Below are 18,051 nucleotides of genomic sequence, written 5' to 3' on the forward strand. Positions count from 1 at the left end.
GGGAACTAACACCACGTAAGCACAGTGGAAGGGAACCAACCCCAGGTAAGCACAGTGGAAGGGAACCAACCCCAGGGAAGCACAGTGGAAGGGAACCAACCCCAGGGAAGCACAGTGGAAGGGAACCAACCCCAGGGAAGCACAGTGGAAGGGAACCAACCCCAGGTAAGCACAGTGGAAGGGAACCAACCCCAGGTAAGCACAGTGGAAGGGAACCAACCCCAGGGAAGCACAGTGGAAGGGAACCAACCCCAGGGAAGCACAGTGGAAGGGAACCAACCCCAGGTAAGCACAGTGGAAGGGAACCAACCCCAGGTAAGCACAGTGGAAGGGAACCAACCCCAGGTAAGCACAGTGGAAGGGAACTAACACCACGTAAGCACAGTGGAAGGGAACCAACCCCAGGTAAGCACAGTGGAAGGGAACTAACACCACGTAAGCACAGTGGAAGGGAACCAACCCCTGCTCTCACTTACTCTTGGGAAGTCACTTAACATCTTTGTTAATTATGGATCTGTTTTCTGTCTGTAAAACATAATCTGATTATTATTTTGCCTACTTCACAGATTTATTGTGAGGGTCAAATGAAGATATGTTAAATTATTTTACAAATTATAAATACATTACCAGAAATAACTTGACCATCAGCTACTACTTGTCCTTGGGTAAATGTTTGGTATTAGCAAAGGTGAGAGACTGATTTCTCTGGGTGTGTTCACCTTGTACCAAAGAGAATTTTTCTTAAAATCTACTCATCTTTGAAAAAGGCATACAAATAACTAACTACAGAAGCTATGAAAGAAGTAGTTGGTGAAATTAATCCTGCCATAATGGATCTATAGTCCAACAAAAAATAGTTTCCAATGGTTCAGATATGCCTTTCAAAAATGTGTGACGTGAATCATTAGATCAAAATGTAGCCACATGCCTAACTGGTGATGGCACAGTGGATAGAGTGTTGACCTGGGGCGCTGAGGACCCAGGCTGAAACCCTGAGATCACCAGCTTGAGGGTGAGCCCGTCCAGCTTGAGTGTAGGATCATAGACATGATCCCCTGGTCACTGGCTTGAACTCAAAAGTCATTGTCTTGAAGCTCAAGGTAGCACTAGTTTGAGTAAGGGGTCAATGGCTCAGCAGGAGCTCCCCAGTCAGGGCATGTATGAGAAACACTCAATAAACAACTAAAGTGATGCAACTACAAGTTGATGCTTCTCATCTCTCTCCCTTCCTGCCTATCTCTCTCTCCTGAAGAAAAAAAAAAAAAGATATGGCCACATACTAGGTCATTTTACCTAGTACCTCAGTTTCAAAATACCAAGTGGCTCAGAGTACTAAAAACTAGTCCTTCTTTTCTCCCCATTGGTCATCCCAGATGCTTCCCTAACACCTCTGACAAAAAGAGAATAAGGAGAATTGAGAAATCAAAATTACTCTTAGATCCAGGGCATCTCTCTTCATGTTTTCTTAACCTAATTCCTCAATGAAGTGGGCACAGGAACCCACAGTGCTGAGGATGTAGTTTACCAGCTGACCCCTTGAGTCCAGTCATTTTTTTTAACTGTGCTATGAACTTTCACTAAAACTTTTAACTCAAGAAAAATTGCATGAGCATCCAAAAGTATACTAAAAGCTACAAAAGATATGGGTTCACATACATAGTATAATAAAAAAGAGAAATTTATCCTAGTATCATTTTTGTTTATCAGCTATGTTGAACTATAAATATATACATTTTCAGCCACAACAGTTAAGAAAAAAGAAAAAGACATATTATGCAATTTTGAGCAAATTCTGCCAGAGGCAAATATTTTAGACAGTGCTTATTATTGGTTCAATATAAAGAAGCTGAATTTTCCTTTGACACTGATATAAGCAATTTAATTGCTTATGCACCTGAAATCTTAATTTCCTATGAAACCCTTCCCTCTCCCCTCATTGGGAACTTACTAACATTTCTCAAATAATCTGTTGAACAGAATTCCCGTTTCCCCAGAATTATCTCACAAATGAATGTAATGCTTCTTTGTGTCAAGGCCACTGGCTTTTACTATTTACCTAATTTCTGCACCCATCTATTGAAAAAGAATTTATTGATGTTGGAAAATCATTACACCATTTTTATCCCTAACTATGATCTGTAAGCCATCTGAAGCAACAGTGACCTATAAAGTTTTTCATATTGATGTCATTTGTTCCTGTCTTTAAGTTGTCTTTGTTTAGGTTTGGTGATTTTTAAAATACCAAAGCACACCATTAAACATTTCTTCTGTTTAATGATCTGATGGCTGTGTTGACCCTGTCTTAAAAGACCTTGAAATTCAGGAGTTCCTGAATTGCAATCAGCATAACATTTAAGGCCAAACACCTGATCTATCTTGCTCTTCTAAGACGTTTTCCAGTATGAAAGAATAATATCTTTGTTACAAGCAAAACCAAGGAAGCATACTCACCAAGTGAACATAAGGCACAAAGTATCCAAAAAGTGCAACTGGTATTCCAACTGCCCACACTGCATAAGCTGTCACTTTGAAGATGGCAAAATTGAAAATTTTTTTTGGAGGACTGAACTTTCTCCTGGAAAAGAGGGAGACTCTGTTGCCTCCTTTGATTCCGCTCTCTTTATCTCTGACACTGGAAGCAAGAGGTCGGTAAGTGAAGCCAGCCAGAAAGAGAACAAACATGAAGATGCAGAGGACCCTCAGTGTGTGAAGGAGGCCCACATTGTCGGTCAGAAATCTTAAAAGGAAAGGCAGCAAAACTGTGAAGATACTGCTGCCAGCGGTGACAATGCCATTTACCAGTCCAAGGCGCTTCTTGAAATAGTGTCCCAAAATGACCAATGAAGGCTGGTATGCAAAGGAGCAGCCACAGGCAAATATGATTCCATACGTAAGGTACAGAGGTTCGATGGAACTGTGTAAAGATGAAAAAGATGGAAAGCAGCTTTCATTATTTTTATCATGTGCTTCGTAGAATAAAACTATCGCATATAAGTGGGGCTTTAGTTAATCAGTGTATTTTCTACAAATAAAATTTAATTAAACACAGGTGAGAAACGTAATAAACCAAGAATGCAGCACTAAAATATTTTTATCTAATCTGAATGGTTAATTCAAAAGCCTCAATTATGTGAAAAATGACCGTTATCATGATCAGTGACTTTGTTCCTCCTTCTGTTTCCATGGGTTCCCAGTAAAGCACGCAGTGCTGGGTAAATCTGTTGTGCTCTCCACAGCTCATACAGCACAGTGCTTAAACTAACAAACAAAAAACTTAATCTCAAAAAAAGTTAAAAAAAATTATAATTTAACTATGAAAACTCATTATTTCATGGAGTTTTCCCAGGCACTTACTAAGCAATCTATTCAAAGAAAAAGCTACATTCTATATTTCTCCCCAAGGTCATGTCAGCAGGTTTGTACAGAACAGCAGTTGCATCTCATTTTTGCTGGTCTAAGGGCTACAGACCAACCTTTGCCCTGTATTGCACAGTTCTCAGTATTGTGCAAGACAACAAGAAACCATCTTCTGACAGCAGGAAGTCTAAACAGAGCCTGTTCATTGGTGATCCTAGACTGGAAGCTTTAAGGCCATGTACATCTCAAAAAATAATAATAAAGGATTAAGAATTTTATAGTTTAACCAAGTAACGTAATTATACATTTCTTATGAAAATAAAGGATCATATCACTACATTCTTTGAAACAATTAATGTAAGGAGTAAAAGTGCTCAAGTTTTTTTCTTTGAAATGTCCAATTCAAAAGGCTAATTATCAAGTAGTAAAGGGAAACTATTTATTAGACACAAATATAAAGTTGGTTAATAATTAAATTTTGGACAATAACAGTAGTCCAGCAATATGCTGAGATAATCACAAAGAACTCTAGAATCTGATAAAGATTAAAGCATGCATGCAACCCTCTCAGGTGGCCTTTCCCCTCTATTAATCCACAGCTAGCAGCATCTTTCAATCAGGCTCAAAAGTCACTCCCTGATTAACTTGACTCGCTCTGATCTCCCATTACTGAATCTCCACCCTTTATTCAATAAACATATATTCAGCAGCTGTTATGTTCTAGGTACTTGGTGAAAAAAATATTTAAAATGTGGTTATGCCCTACTCATAGTCGGCTTAGTAAAATAAGACATTTACCCCATATAGTACAGGACAAAATACAAATACTATTTCATTTATTTCTGCATCAGTTTTTCCACATAAAGCATTTTCCAGATAATTGCAACTTACTTCCTAAGGCACTAATTTATAATTTTATTTTTATTTAACTATAACGGAAAAATCTATTATACATTACTCTGCCTTCTTCAAAGTGTATATTAAAAATGGTATCAGCCCTGGCTGGTTGGCTCAGTGGTAGAGCATCGGCCTGGCGTGCAGGAGTCCTGGGTTCGATTCCCGGCCAGGGCACACAGGAGAAGCGCCCATGTGCTTCTCCACTCCTCCCCCTCTACTTCCTCTCTGTCTCTCTCTTCCCCTCCCGCAGCCAGGGTTCCATTGGAGCAAAGTTGGCCCGGGCACTGAGGATGGCTCTATGGCTTCTGCCTCAGGTGCTAGAATGGCTCTGGTTGCAACAGAGCAACGCCCCAGATGGGCAGAGCATTGCCCCCTGGTGGGCATGCCAGGTGGATCCCAGTCGGGCACATGCCAGAGTCTGTCTGACTGCCTCCCTGTTTCCAACTTCAGAAAAATAAAAAAATAAAAAAAAATAAAAATGGTATCAACAACACAGTAGCATCATGAATATCAATTTCTATACAGTTATACCATAGCACTGTAAAATTATCAGCTAGAAAACCAGGGAGCCACAAATATAAACAGAAAACATCCTTTTGCATGCCATTTTAAATTATTTATTTAATTTTTTAGAGCAGAGAGAGAGAGAGAGAGAGAGAGAGAGAGAGAGAGAGAGAAACAGAAGGGGGGAGGAGCAGGAAGCATCAACTCCCATATGTGCCTTGACTGGGCAAGCCCCGGGTTCTGAACCAGCGACCTCAGCACTCCAGGTCAAGGCTTGATCCACTATTTGCATGCCATTTTAAAATGCTTAGTGCTAGGTGAGATCAGCTTCATCTCTCCCACAGAGTAAATTATATAAGCTTTAAGATGGCAGTTCACTGCTGCTGAGCCCTTTTCACTCCTAAATGTCTACCTCAGTAACAAATGGTTCAAATTGTTGAAGTTTGACAACTGAATACACGCAGTGTGTATCAGTAAGATACCAGTCATGTGTGTCATAAGGATTCAGAGAAGGGACATTCACACAACCTGAGATTGCTGGAGAAGGCTTGCCTAAGAAGGCAGAACTTGAACTAAAGGAAAAGTGGGTCCCTTGTTCAACACTTGGAATTTATATCACATTTCTCCTGGCTATATATATTGCTCTAAAAGTCTGATTGCTTTTTATCAGTGGGTTAAATAGTGAAACTAAATAGAAAATATGAGAGCATTACATGTAGTAAAGTAAATATGGTTTCAAAACATTTTGTTTCCGGTAGGGAGAGAAGAGAGAAAACCGAGTTGTAGTATAAAACACATTTCATAATTTTTATTTCTCAATCATCAAAAAAGTTTGAAAAACAACTGTTTGCTGTAAGTAGGTTTGTACATATGTGTTTGTCTACAAAACGAGGTAGTAAATACCATGGGTTTTCTACCTCCTGGTTCTTCTTCACCAAAGCCTGATTATTATCACATTCAGCAAGGGGAACGGCCACCAGTGCTGACAATGGGAACCTGGAAGCCTCCCGACCAAAGCAGGTGTCTGACGAGGTGGTATTCTAGCACAATGCTATATCAGTGCCAAAGAAAGAACTAAAGGGAATTGATCGCACAGAATTACCCAAGTATAATCTTATTTCAAACAAAATTGGTTTCTGTTTCTTTAAAAGACAATTTTAGAAGAAATAAAATCATAAAGGCACTTGAAAGAGGCTCAGTTTAGAGTTGAGGAAGGGGTGTAGGTAAGGGTAGGTAGGGGTGAAATTAGTAAACTAAAGATTCTGTTGACTGAATCCAGAATTTTTAAAAAATAGGGCAAGAAATGTGTGTGTTTTTTCCCCAATGACTTCAATAATGCTTTTCAACTAGTGCATGAAGATAGCTAGGGAAGGGAAAGAGGCAGGAAATGAAGACAAACCACTAAAGTAGACACAAGATGGAAATCATTTTACAAGGTTTTCTTCTTAATCACCTCCTGTTAGCCAGAACAATCTAGTAAACCCCCCTTTCTCTAACTAGGGATTGTTCTGACGATGCCAGGCGATTTACTAGTAGAACTAGAACTGGAAGGAGAAGTGCTTCATATAGTAATATCTTCTTTAGTGCACATCTTTTAACAGACACAGGGAAAGAGTATTGACGTTTTTTATTTTAAGCTGCATTTGAACACTTTGTTTTGCTATGATTTTTTTAAATTTTAGCATGTTTTTTTTTTTAAAAAAATACACAAGGAATTTTCTACCTGGGTTGAAATAAATAGCAAAGTTTTGATTCACTAATAAAAATATTTCATATCAAGTCTATCAACAACTGCTTCAACATAGCACTTATTGTTCCCTTTGGGCTCAGACTGAGCTGACCTTTAATGTTATTGCTTTAGACAACTCACTGTTACCAATTAATTTAGGATTTTTATGTGAACAGAAAAAAACAAAAGGAGCAACATTTTTCTTGCTCCAGGGAACATATATATCCCAACTGACATTTAACTCTTGGGCGCTCTAAACAAATGCAGTCAATTTCTCAAGCTCTGATTTGCTGCTATAGACAACAGTGTGTAAGTCAACTGCTTATAGTTTAAGCAGTGGAAAGGAAGATTCTTCCTTGTAAACAGCACAGTTTCTGAAAGGAAAACCTTATGGTATCTAAGATTTCTTGAAAAGCAACATAAAGAAACCAAGTCCTCACCTCACAAAAGAACTGGACATAAGTCCAATGAATCCAACAGCAGCACCCACAACAGCTGTTTTCCGACAACCAAATATGTCTGTGAAGACGCTGACTATTGGGCAGCAAAAGAAAATCATCCCCATGCTGAGAGAACTGACCCACGCTGTAACGAGAAAAACAGGGACATTACAACATGGTAAATTACATGCGCACTTACGCCACAAGCTATAATACATATTTAGGAAAATGTTAATGCAGAAAAGATATTATCCAGATCGATGAATGGGGGAAAGTTGGAATAAATTAGTAACAAATACGAATCATAGGTCAATGGCCTGGCCAATCCTTAGCATAGCAATTGTTTGTGTTTCATCAAATTCTTGAAGTTTGTATTCTTAAATAAATCAAACATTCTTCTATGACCCAAACACTTTTCATCTCTATCCTGACTTCTATGGTTTTAAGCAACTTCTACTCTATGAAAAGAAATTCATTTAAAAATAAAAAAGAGATACATTTAGGAATGCATGCCATTTTTTTTTAACCCTTTGAGTAGTGAGGTTTTTTTCATGCTCACTGATCCCCAGGAGTGAGTTTTTTTTCCAAAAAATGAAATTAGTTCCAGTTCCAGTTTTATTAACTTAAAATGTTTGTTTGATAACCAATTTATGGAAACAAGAACAACATACATTTGTCTTTTTTTAATGTTGCCTTACACATGTACGATCATATTCTGGATGGTCAGGAGGCACGAGGACATATATGAACATTCGTACTACTCAAATTAAGCGAGAGAGAGCGAGAGTGAGAGAGAGAAGCAGACAGGAAGGGAGAGATATGAAAAGCATCAACTCTAGTTGCAGCACCTTAGTGGTTCATTGATTGCTTTCTCATATGTTCCTATACTGGGGGGCTACAGCAGAACAAGCGACCCCTTGCTCCAGCCAGTGACCTTGGTCTCCAAGCCAGTGACCTTAGGGTTTGTTTGTTTGTTTGTTTGTTTGTTTCTGAAGCTGGAAACGGGGAGAGACAGTGAGACAGATTCCCGCATGCGCCTGACCCGGATCCACCCGGCACACCCACCAGGGGCGAAGCTCTGCCCACCAGGGGTGATGCTCTGCCCCTCCGGGGCATTGCTCTGCTGCGACCAGAGCCACTCTAGCGCCTGGGGCAGAGGCCAAGGAGCCATCCCCAGCGCCCGGGCCATCCTTGCTCCAATGGAGCCTCGGCTGGGCTGCGGGAGGGGAAGAGAGAGACAGAGAGGAAGGAGAGGGGGAGGGGTGGAGAAGCAGATGGGCGCTTCTCCTGTGTGCCCTGGCCGGGAATCGAACCCGGGACCTCCGCACGCCAGGCCGATGCTCTACCACTGAGCCAACCGGCCAGGGCCGACCTTAGGGTTTTGAACCTGGGTCCTCAGCATCCCAGGCCTCTGTTCTATCCACTGTGCCACTGTCTGGTCAGGCAGGAATACATGCCTTAAGAAGTAAAACTGCAAAGAAACTATGACCACTGAAGTAAGGATAGTTGTTAACTACCAGGAGAAAGAAAGAAAGAATTATTACCATTTGGACTTAGTACTTAAGAACTGAACATTTTCTAGAGCCTGGGCTTACTTCTTGTGCTAAGGGAATCAAGTCATACACAGGTAGGCTATTTGTGGACATGGATAATAGTTACTGGGTACTCACAGTATTTACAAAACCTACCTACATTTTATCTCCTTTCTAAAAGTATGTTATCTTTCATAATTAAAATATTAAGAATAAGAAGTCATACTTTCCTGTCCTGATTCTGTAAAAACCAAAACAAAAGGAAACCAAAAAGAGAAAGAAACAAATTCTGAGTTAAAATTGTAATTTTGTGCCAAAGAAATGAGTGATCTCAAAGGATATCAAATCTATAAATCTTTAAAAGTATAATAAACTAATGAGGCTTAAGGGCACATGAATCTGGGTCCAAATCCCCCAACTCTGTAACTGCAATGTATCTTTGGGCAAATCACTTCCCCGAAGTCTGTTTCTTACCTCAAAAGATAATCAAACATATAAATGTTTCCAGAATTACTCAGGTTTAGAGAAAATGTATCTATACATCAGTATCTAGCACAGAAGCACTTAATAATTTAGAATTTTAACAACAAATTGTCTTATAAAATAAAACAGATGATCTACAAATCTCCATCAAGCTCTGAACGTTTAGTACATTACTGTATTTCCTCAGCAAAGGATGTCTAAACTCTGCAAATGATCACTTCTTAAGCCTGATCTGTGGTGGTGCAGTAGATAAAGCATCAACCTTGAATGCTGAGGTTTCTGGTTTGAAACTCCAGGCTTGCCTGGTCAAGGCACATATAAGAGTTGATGCTTCCCACTCCTACTCCTTTTCTTGCTCTAAAACCAATAAATTTAAAAATTTTTTGTTTTAAATGATCATTTCTTTTTATTTTTCTTTTTTTTTTAGAGACAGAGTCAGAGAGAGGGATAGACAGGGACAGACAGACAGGAACGGAGAGAGATGAGAAACATCAATCTTTAGTTTTTTGCTGTGACACCTTAGTTGTTCATTGATTGCTTTCTCATATGTGCCTTGACCGCAGGCCTTCAGCAGACCAAGTAACCCCTTGCTCGAGCCAGCGACCTTGGGTCCAAGCTGGTGAGGTTTGCTCAAACCAGATGAGCCCTCACTCAAGCTGGTGACCTCGGGGTCTCAAACCTGGGTCCTCCGCATCCCAGTCCGATGCTCTATCCACTGCGCCATTGCCTGGTCAGGCTTAAATGATCATTTCTTAATAACAGTGTCCAAGTCAAGCTTTATCAGACTACCAATTTCATTTATTTCTTTGCACTTGTACCCTTCTTTTACTCTGTATATTTTAATCAGCTATATTTCATTTCTTCACTTACCAGAAACAGAGACTGATCTTAAGACAAAACACAATGAAGAGACTGTACAAACAATGCAATCCTGATCTAAGGTGTTGTTAGTGGGAGGGCTGGGAGAATTCAGAAGTGGATAGTAGAGAGAGGCAATTGGCCAGATGAGTTAGCACAGCTCCAGCGCCAGGTGTGCAGAGCTGTTTAGTATGGGTCTGCTTAAGGAGAAATAAGAATTTCTTTTTTCGTTTTTTTTTTTTTTTTTTTTTTCGTTTTTTTTTTTTTTCATTTTTCTGAAGCTGGAAACAGGGAGAGACAGTCAGACAGACTCCCGCATGCGCCCGACCGGGATCCACCCGGCACGCCCACCAGGGGTGATGCTCTGCCCACTAGGGGGCGATGCTCTGCCCATCCTGGGCGTCGCCATGTTGCGACCAGAGCCACTCTAGCGCCTGGGGCAGAGGCCACAGAGCCATCCCCAGCGCCCGGGCCATCTTTGCTCCAATGGAGCCTTGGCTGTGGGAGGGGAAGAGAGAGACAGAGAGGGAAAGCGCGGCGGAGGGGTGGAGAAGCAAATGGGCGCTTCTCCTGTGTGCCCTGGCCGGGAATCGAACCCGGGTCCTCCGCACGCTAGGCCGACGCTCTACCACTGAGCCAAGCAGCCAGGGCCTAGAATTTCTTTTTTAAGATTTTATTTGATGAGAGGAAGACAGAGAGAGAGAGACAGAAAGAGAAAGAGGAGGCAGGGGGGAGTGGGAAGCATCAACTCGTAGTAATTGCTTCGCATATGTGCCTTGACTGGGTAGGCCAGGAGTTTCCAACCAGTGGCCTCAGCGTTCCAGGTCAACTCTTTATCCACAGTGCCACCACAGGTCAGGTGCGAAATAAGTTTTTTAGTTTATTATCTTATATCAAAATATCCCCAATTTGTAATAATTTAATCTTATTCAAAAAAGTTTAGTCATCTATCATATTAATGAAACAATCTAAACAACCTAAGCAGACTAGAAGAATAACATTTTAACACCTATTTTTGGATACAGGCTCTTTCACAATTAAGTAAAATGATAACACTAAACAGGAGACCACATTAAGAAATACAAGAGCATATGCCTGATCAGTGGTGATGCAGTGGATAGAGTGTCAACCCAGGATGCTGAAGGCCCTGGTTTGAAACCCTGAGGTTATCAGCTAAAGTGCAGGCTCACTGGCTTGAGCACAGGTGTGCCAGGTTGACTCAGAATCATTGACATGGTCCCAGGGTCACTGGCTTGAGCCCAAAGGTCGCTGCCTTGAGCCCAAGGTCGATGGCTTGAGCAAGGGATCACTGGCTGGGCTGAAGCCCTCCGGTCAAGGCACGTATAGAAGCTATCAATAAGCAACTAAAGCAGGGGTCCCCAAACTACGGCCCGCGGGCCGCATGCGGCCCCCTGAGGCCATTTATCCGGCCCCCTCCGCACTTCTAGAAGGGGCACCTCTTTCATTGGTGGTCAGTGAGAGGAGCATAGTTCCCATTGAAATACTGGTCAGTTTGTTGATTTAAATTTACTCGTTCTTTATTTTAAATATTGTATTTGTTCCCGTTTTGTTTTTTTACTTTAAAATAAGATATGTGCAATGTGCACAGGGATTTGTTCATATTTTTTTTATAGTCTGGCCCTCCAACAGTCTGAGGGACAGTGAACTGGCCCCCTGTGTAAAAAGTTTGGGGACCCCTAAACTAAAGTGAAGCAACTTTATGAGTTCATGCTTCTCGTCTCTCTCCTCCCCCCTCCCTTCCTGTCTCTCTCTAAAAAAAAAAAGAAAAAGAAAAAAATTCAAGAGCATATCATTATATAAGCCAAAGTACTTTCAAGAATAAAAGCAATTCTTTATGCATTACTATAGATTTTTTTTGATTTTTTTATTTTTCTGAAGCTGGAAACAGGGAGAGACAGTCAGACAGACTCCCGCATGTGCCCAACCGGGATCCACCCGGCACGCCCACTAGGGGGCGACGCTCTTCCCACCAGGGGGCGATGCTCTGCCCCTCTGGGGCATCTGTTGCGACCAGAGCCACTCTAGCGCCTGGGGCAGAGGCCAAGGAGCCATCCCCAGCGCCTGGGCCATCTTTGCTCCAATGGAGCCTTGGCTGTGGGAGGGGAAGAGAGAGACAGAGAGGAAGGGGGGGGGGGGTGGAGAAGCAAATGGGCGCTTCTCCTATGTGCCCTGGCCGGGAATCGAACTCGGGTCCCCCGCACGCCAGGCCAACGCTCTACCGCTGAGCCAACCGGCCAGGGCCATGCATTACTATAGATTTTGATCTGCTATACCAAATATGAAAATTTTTACAGATTTTTTTTATTCATTTTAGAGAAGAGAGAGAGAGAGAGAGAAAGGGGGGAGGAACAGGAAGCGTCAACTCCCAAATGTGCCTTGACCGGGCAAGCCCAGGGTTTTGAACCGGTGACCTCAGCGTTCCAGGTCGACAGTTGATCCACAGCGCCACCACAGGTCAGGCAAATTTTTACAGATTTTTATGTCCACTGAACAAGTACTAACTGCTGGATATAGTAAAATACAACTTTATTTTTGTCTCAATTATCCTCTTAAAATTTATGCAAGGGGAAATGTTCTCCTGCCACTGTATGTCCACTTCAGCAGGTCCACATGACTTTTCTAGCCAATGTTAAGTAACAGAAAGACCTGGGGTCACTTCAATTAACAAACCAATCTTCACTTGATAATCAAACCTTTTTTTTCCCAACCCCTCTGGGAAGAGAATAAAATCAGTTCTGATCTTTTCTCTATGCCTTCTCCTCTCCCTCCCCATCCAGCTGTTATTCTTCAAAGTGGGCACAGGAGAGAGGTATTCTGGAAAAAAAGCAGGCAAGAAAATTCCAACTTCAATGGTCCTGCCAAAAGGACTGTCTGATGATGTATAAAGCTGACTCTTTTTTCTCAGAGGTCCTTCTTTTTTTAAAAAAATTTATTTATTCATTTTAGAGAGGGGAAGGAAGTAGGGAGGAAGGAGGGAGGGAAGAAGGAAGGAGCAGGAAGCATCAACTCCCATATGTGCCTTGACCAGGCAAGCTCTGGGTTTTGTATTAGTTGCTTCCTGCATGTGCCTTGACCAGACAAGCCCAGGGTTTCAAACCTGCGACCTCAGTAATCCAGGTCAACGCCTTTATCCACTGTGCCAATACAGGACAGGCGAGCTTTGGGTTTTGAACCGGCAACCTCAGCATTTCAGGTTGACACTTCATCCACTTTGCCACCACAGGTCAGGCGCTCAGAGGTACTTTTGTGAGTTCTTCAGAAACTCACTTCAAAGTTTTTTCTGGCTGTAGCTCTAACAATGTGGATAATTCATCTGCCTCCTGGTTTTCTGGCTGTCATTTTAAAGACTCAGTGTTGGAGCCCCACTGTCCTTCCAGGCAGTTTATTTGGGCAGGAGTCAACAGTCCCAGGCTGCCCCTCTCCTCCACTGGCCTGTCTCTAATCAGGAGGGAACACTTATATTTCCTTTGCCCTGACAAACACAAATTCCAACACAGCTACCTGTTGGACAGCTCTTGCCATAGGAGCAGTTAGCCAGCTAGTTTTCTCCTTGTTTCCCAGGAATTCAGATCCCCATCCTCTGCACCTTTTAAATTAAAATAATAATTTTTTTTGAGAGTACATTTATTAAAGCTGGAACAGTGAAACAAGGAAGAGCCTAGGATAGAAGAATCAACAGGAGAGAGACTAGGCGGGCTGCTCTGGCTCTCTAGAAACATTATGGGAAACACGTGAGCCAAGGTGGGGCTGCTGTCAGCTTACTGGAGAGTCAGAGAAAAGGGGGCTTTGGGGACAGGTTCAGGCAATTAGCCACTGCCCATTGCTCCCCTGGCTACAAGTCTCATGGGGACGCTTAGAGTTAGGAGATGCACGCCTGTGGGAGAGGGAAGAGAAAGGCGTAGCCATACTCCCAGGAAGGAGAGCACACTGAAGAGAATTCTTTGAATCTCTAAGTGATCCTTTCAAAGCTCCTCTCACAAGAAGCAAATGAAAGAGCATGCACGCTCACTTCTCCCATGGGGTAGAAGGAAGCCACAGCATAATTTTCTGAAGGAATCCACACAAAATATTCTTCCTTGACCCATTAAAATTCTTTTTATGGGTTTTAGAGCTTCTACCTAGTTCTTGAACACAAAATACCTCACCTTTAAATTTCACATTATTGTATCTTAGTGACTTAGTTAAATCCCAGTAGTGTGTTCTGTTACAATAATTAGCAATAGATGAAGTTAGATCTATCTTCTGATCAAATTCAAGAAATTAATTCTTCAATGAATAATTATTTGCCATTGTAAATTCATAAAATTTCTAGTTTTATAAAGTTTTAATCCAGTATCCCAAAGAATCCAAGGTGTTATGGGTTCATATACACCATAAAAATATAAGACTGTTACTCTCTTTCACCTCTTCCTAGTCTGACTGGGATTACTATTAATAAAAACTCAAGTGTTAGCTGTTGAAATGATAAAATATTTTTGTATGCCAAAGAATGTAGTTATTAAGTTCATTTAACAATTGAGAAAGTCAAATACATAGTCACTATATCCAGCAGGGTAAAATCTTATTTAAAAAATGCAAACTAGACCTAGTACCTCTACGTAATTCAACCAAACACCCACATGGGGTTTCCTAAAATTGTTGAAGAAATAAATCTTTTCCAATGAAAGAGGTGCTATTTAAATTATGGAATAAGGCCTGACCCGTGGCGGCACAGTGGATAAAGTGTTGACCTTAAATGCTGAAGTCACTGGTTCAAAACCCTGGGCTTGCCTGGTCAAAGCACATGTGGGAATTGATGCTTCCTGCTCCTTCCTCCCTTCTCTCTCTCCTCACTAAATTAAATAAATTTTAAAAATTTTAAATTAAACTATGGAATAATATTCTCTCCCATCATATTAAAAGTGCCAATGAGGGGAGGGAGAGGGGCACAAAGAAAACTAGATAGAAACTGACAGAGGACAATCTGACTTTGGGTGATGGGTATGTATGCAACATAACTGAACGACAAGATAACCTGGACATGTTATCTTTGAATATATGTATCCTGATTTATTGATGTCGCCCCATTAAAAAAATAAAATTATTAAAAAAAGGTGCCAATTAATGTTTAAGCACTATCCTAGGCTGAGGAGATTTCTCTACCTTCAAATAATTTTCAGTCTATTAGCATATATGCAAATAGAGGTACAACCAGAATACCAGAGAATATGCTTAATTCCTTAGGAAATATAGTTGTCAAAAGTGTATAATAGGCCCTAGACGGATTGCTCAGTGGATAGAGCATTGGCCCAGCATGCAGACATCTTGGGTTTGATTCGTGGTCCAGGCACACAGGAGAAGTGACCATCTGCTTCTCCTACCATCCCTTTCCCCCTTCTCTCCTCTTCCCCCTCTCACAGTCAGTGACTCAATTGGTTCAAGCATGGGTCCCAGGCACTAAGGATAGCTCAGCTGGTCTGAGCGTCAGCCTCAGGTGCTGAGAATAACTCGGTTAATTCAAGCACTGGCTCCAGAGTGGGGTTGCCAGGTGGATCCCAGTGGGGGCACACGTGAGAGTCTGTCTCACTATCTCCCCTCTTCTCACTTAAAATAAGTAAATAAATAAAAATAAATAAAATGTTTAATAGTTGTACACCTGAAACTAATATAAAATAATATTGCATGTAAACTGTAATTGAAAAATAAAAAATTTAAAATGTATACTAGGCCCTGGTCAGATAGCTCCATTTGTTAGAGCATCGTCCTGAAGCACAGAGGTTGTCAGTTCAATCCCTGGTCAGGGCACATACAGGAATAGATCAATGTTCCTCTCTGTCTCTCAAATAAATAAAATAAAAAAAATAATAATAATTTTTTTTTTGTATTTTTCTGAAGTTGGAAACGGGGAGGCAGTCAGACAGGCTCCTGCATGCGCCCGACCGGGATCCACCCGGCATGCCCACCAGGGGGCGATGCTCTGCCCATCTGGGGCGTCGCTCTGTCGCAACCAGAGCATTCTAGCGCCTGAGGCAGAGGCCATGGAGCCATCCACAGCGCCAGGGCCAACTTTGCTCCAATGGAGTCTTGGCTTCAGGAGGGGAAGAGAGAGACAGAGAAGAAGGAGAGGGGGAGGGGTGGAGAAGCAGATGGGTCCTTCTCCTGTGTGCCCTGGCCGGGAATTGAACCTGGGACTCCTGCATGCCAGGCTGATGCTCTACCACTGAGCCAACTGGCCAGGGCCAATAAATAAAAATTTTTTAATGTATAATAATGGCTTTAATCTGTGTATGTGTTTGATGTTATAGAGAGACATCCAAGTTTTTGGAAAACTTTTTAAAAAAATACCAGGCAGCTTTATAGTTTAGCTATCCAGACCCTCTTTGTTTCCTACTCCATACTAAGAACAAATCCTCAGCTCTCAATGTATGGCCAAAAGAGAATGCAAATCAGTGAAAGGCAGTGGTTGGGCTTAATATTTAAGAAGATTTTTCTAGATCAAGTAAAATAACTGAAAAAGATATTTAATAGGTTCACTAGTAGAATGGAGATAAATAATAAGAAATAATCTTGGAATTTGAAATCAGAAATTACCCAATCCAAAAAACAAGAAACATAATGTTAAATAAAAATGAACAGTCTTAGAGATCTGTAAGACAAAAATCAAGAAACCCAAGATAAGCATAGCTAAAATCCTAGAAGGAACAAAAAGCAGAAAAAGATATATGGAGAACCGTTGCTGAAAAATCACCTATTTTGTAAAAAATATTAACTTATAGACCTAAGAAGTTCAAATAACATCAAGCAGCACAAACACTAAGCAAAAAAAAAAAAACAAAAAAAAAATCCCCTAAGCACATCAGAGTTAAACTTCTAAATGCCAAAGATAAAAAGAAAATTTTGAAAACATCCAGAAAAAAATTACATTATATCTAGGGAGAACAATAATACCATTATCAGTTGGCTTCTCATAAGAAATAATGGAGTACATAGGTTCTGTCATATTCAAAGTACAGTAAGATTTTTTAAAAACCCTGTCAATCATGAGTTCTATATCCAGCTAAAAGTAAGTAGTAAAAAATAATGCAAGGAGATACAGCTAAACAGCCAACAGAGAAATTAAAATTGATTAGTAAGGCCCTGGCCAGTTGGTTCAGTGGTAGAGCATTAGCCTGGCTTGTGGAAGTCCCAGGTTCGATTCCCAGTCAGGGCACATAGGAGAAGCGCCCATCAGCTTCTCCACCCTTCCCCCTCTCCTTCCTCCCTTTCTCTCTCTCTTCCCCTCCTGCAGCCAAGGCTCCATTGGAACAAAGTTGGCCCGGGCACTGAGGATGGCTCCATGGCCTCCACCTCAGGTGCTAGAATGGCTCCAATGGCAATGGAGCAATGCCCCAGATGGGCAGAGCATCGCCCCCTGGTGGGCATGCCAGGTGGATCCTGGTCAGGCACATGTGGGAGTCTGACTGCCTCCCCGCTTCTAACTTCCGAGAAAAAAAAATTTTGATTACTAAGTATTGTTTGATTAATGCAAAGGAAGGCAGAAGAGAAGGTACAGAAGAAAAGGCAGATAAGACAAATAGAAGACAAATAGCAAAATGTCAAACCTAAATATGACCATATCAGTAATTACACTAAATAAAAATAGACTGGCCTGACCTGTGGTGGCACAGTGCATGAAGTGTCAACCTGAAATGTTGAGATCACTGGTTCAAGACCCTGGGATTGCCTGGTCAAGGCACATGCGGGAGGCAACAAGTAGGTGCTTTCTACTCCCCCACCCTGCCTCTCTCTCTCTAAAAATCCATAAATAAAATCTTTAAAAATAAAATAAAATAAAAATAGACTAAAGACTCCAATCAAATGGCAGAGACCGACTGGATAAAAACTCAAAAATCAATTATATCATGTTTAAAGAGATGCACTTTAAATAAAAACACATAAATCAGTGTAAAATTTTTAAAACTGAAAAAAGTCTGACCTGTGGTGGCTCAGTGGATGGTGTATCAGCCTGGAATGCTGAGGTCACCGTTTGGAGGCCCCGGGCTTGCCCACTCAAGGCACATACAAGAAACAACTGTGGGTTGATGCTTCCCATTCCTCTCCTCTCCCTGTCTTTGTCTCTCTCTCTCTCTCTCTTTCCTCTCTCTAAAATCAATAAATAAAATCTTTTAAAAAATATTTTAAAAGCCTGACCTGTGGTGGCGCAGTAGATAAAGCATCAACCTGGAAAGCTGAGGTGGCCAGTTCGAAACCC

At 41.3% G+C, this 18,051-nt stretch overlaps 1 protein-coding gene across 1 annotated transcript in view; it reads right to left on the minus strand.

Annotated features, from left to right (window-relative positions):
- SLC16A10 (solute carrier family 16 member 10) overlaps positions 1-18,051 on the minus strand; it is a 149,821-nt gene that overhangs the window by 64,757 nt on the left and 67,013 nt on the right. Inside the window, exons 2-3 of the mRNA XM_066373469.1 lie at positions 6,928-7,072; positions 2,452-2,914 (exon numbers count right to left, since the gene is read on the minus strand). Coding sequence (XP_066229566.1) covers positions 2,452-2,914; positions 6,928-7,072 — 608 coding nt within the window. The remainder of the gene's footprint in view (positions 1-2,451; positions 2,915-6,927; positions 7,073-18,051) is intronic.

This window comes from Saccopteryx leptura, chromosome 3 (genome assembly GCF_036850995.1).
Source record: "Saccopteryx leptura isolate mSacLep1 chromosome 3, mSacLep1_pri_phased_curated, whole genome shotgun sequence".
Classification (NCBI taxonomy): domain Eukaryota; kingdom Metazoa; phylum Chordata; class Mammalia; order Chiroptera; family Emballonuridae; genus Saccopteryx; species Saccopteryx leptura.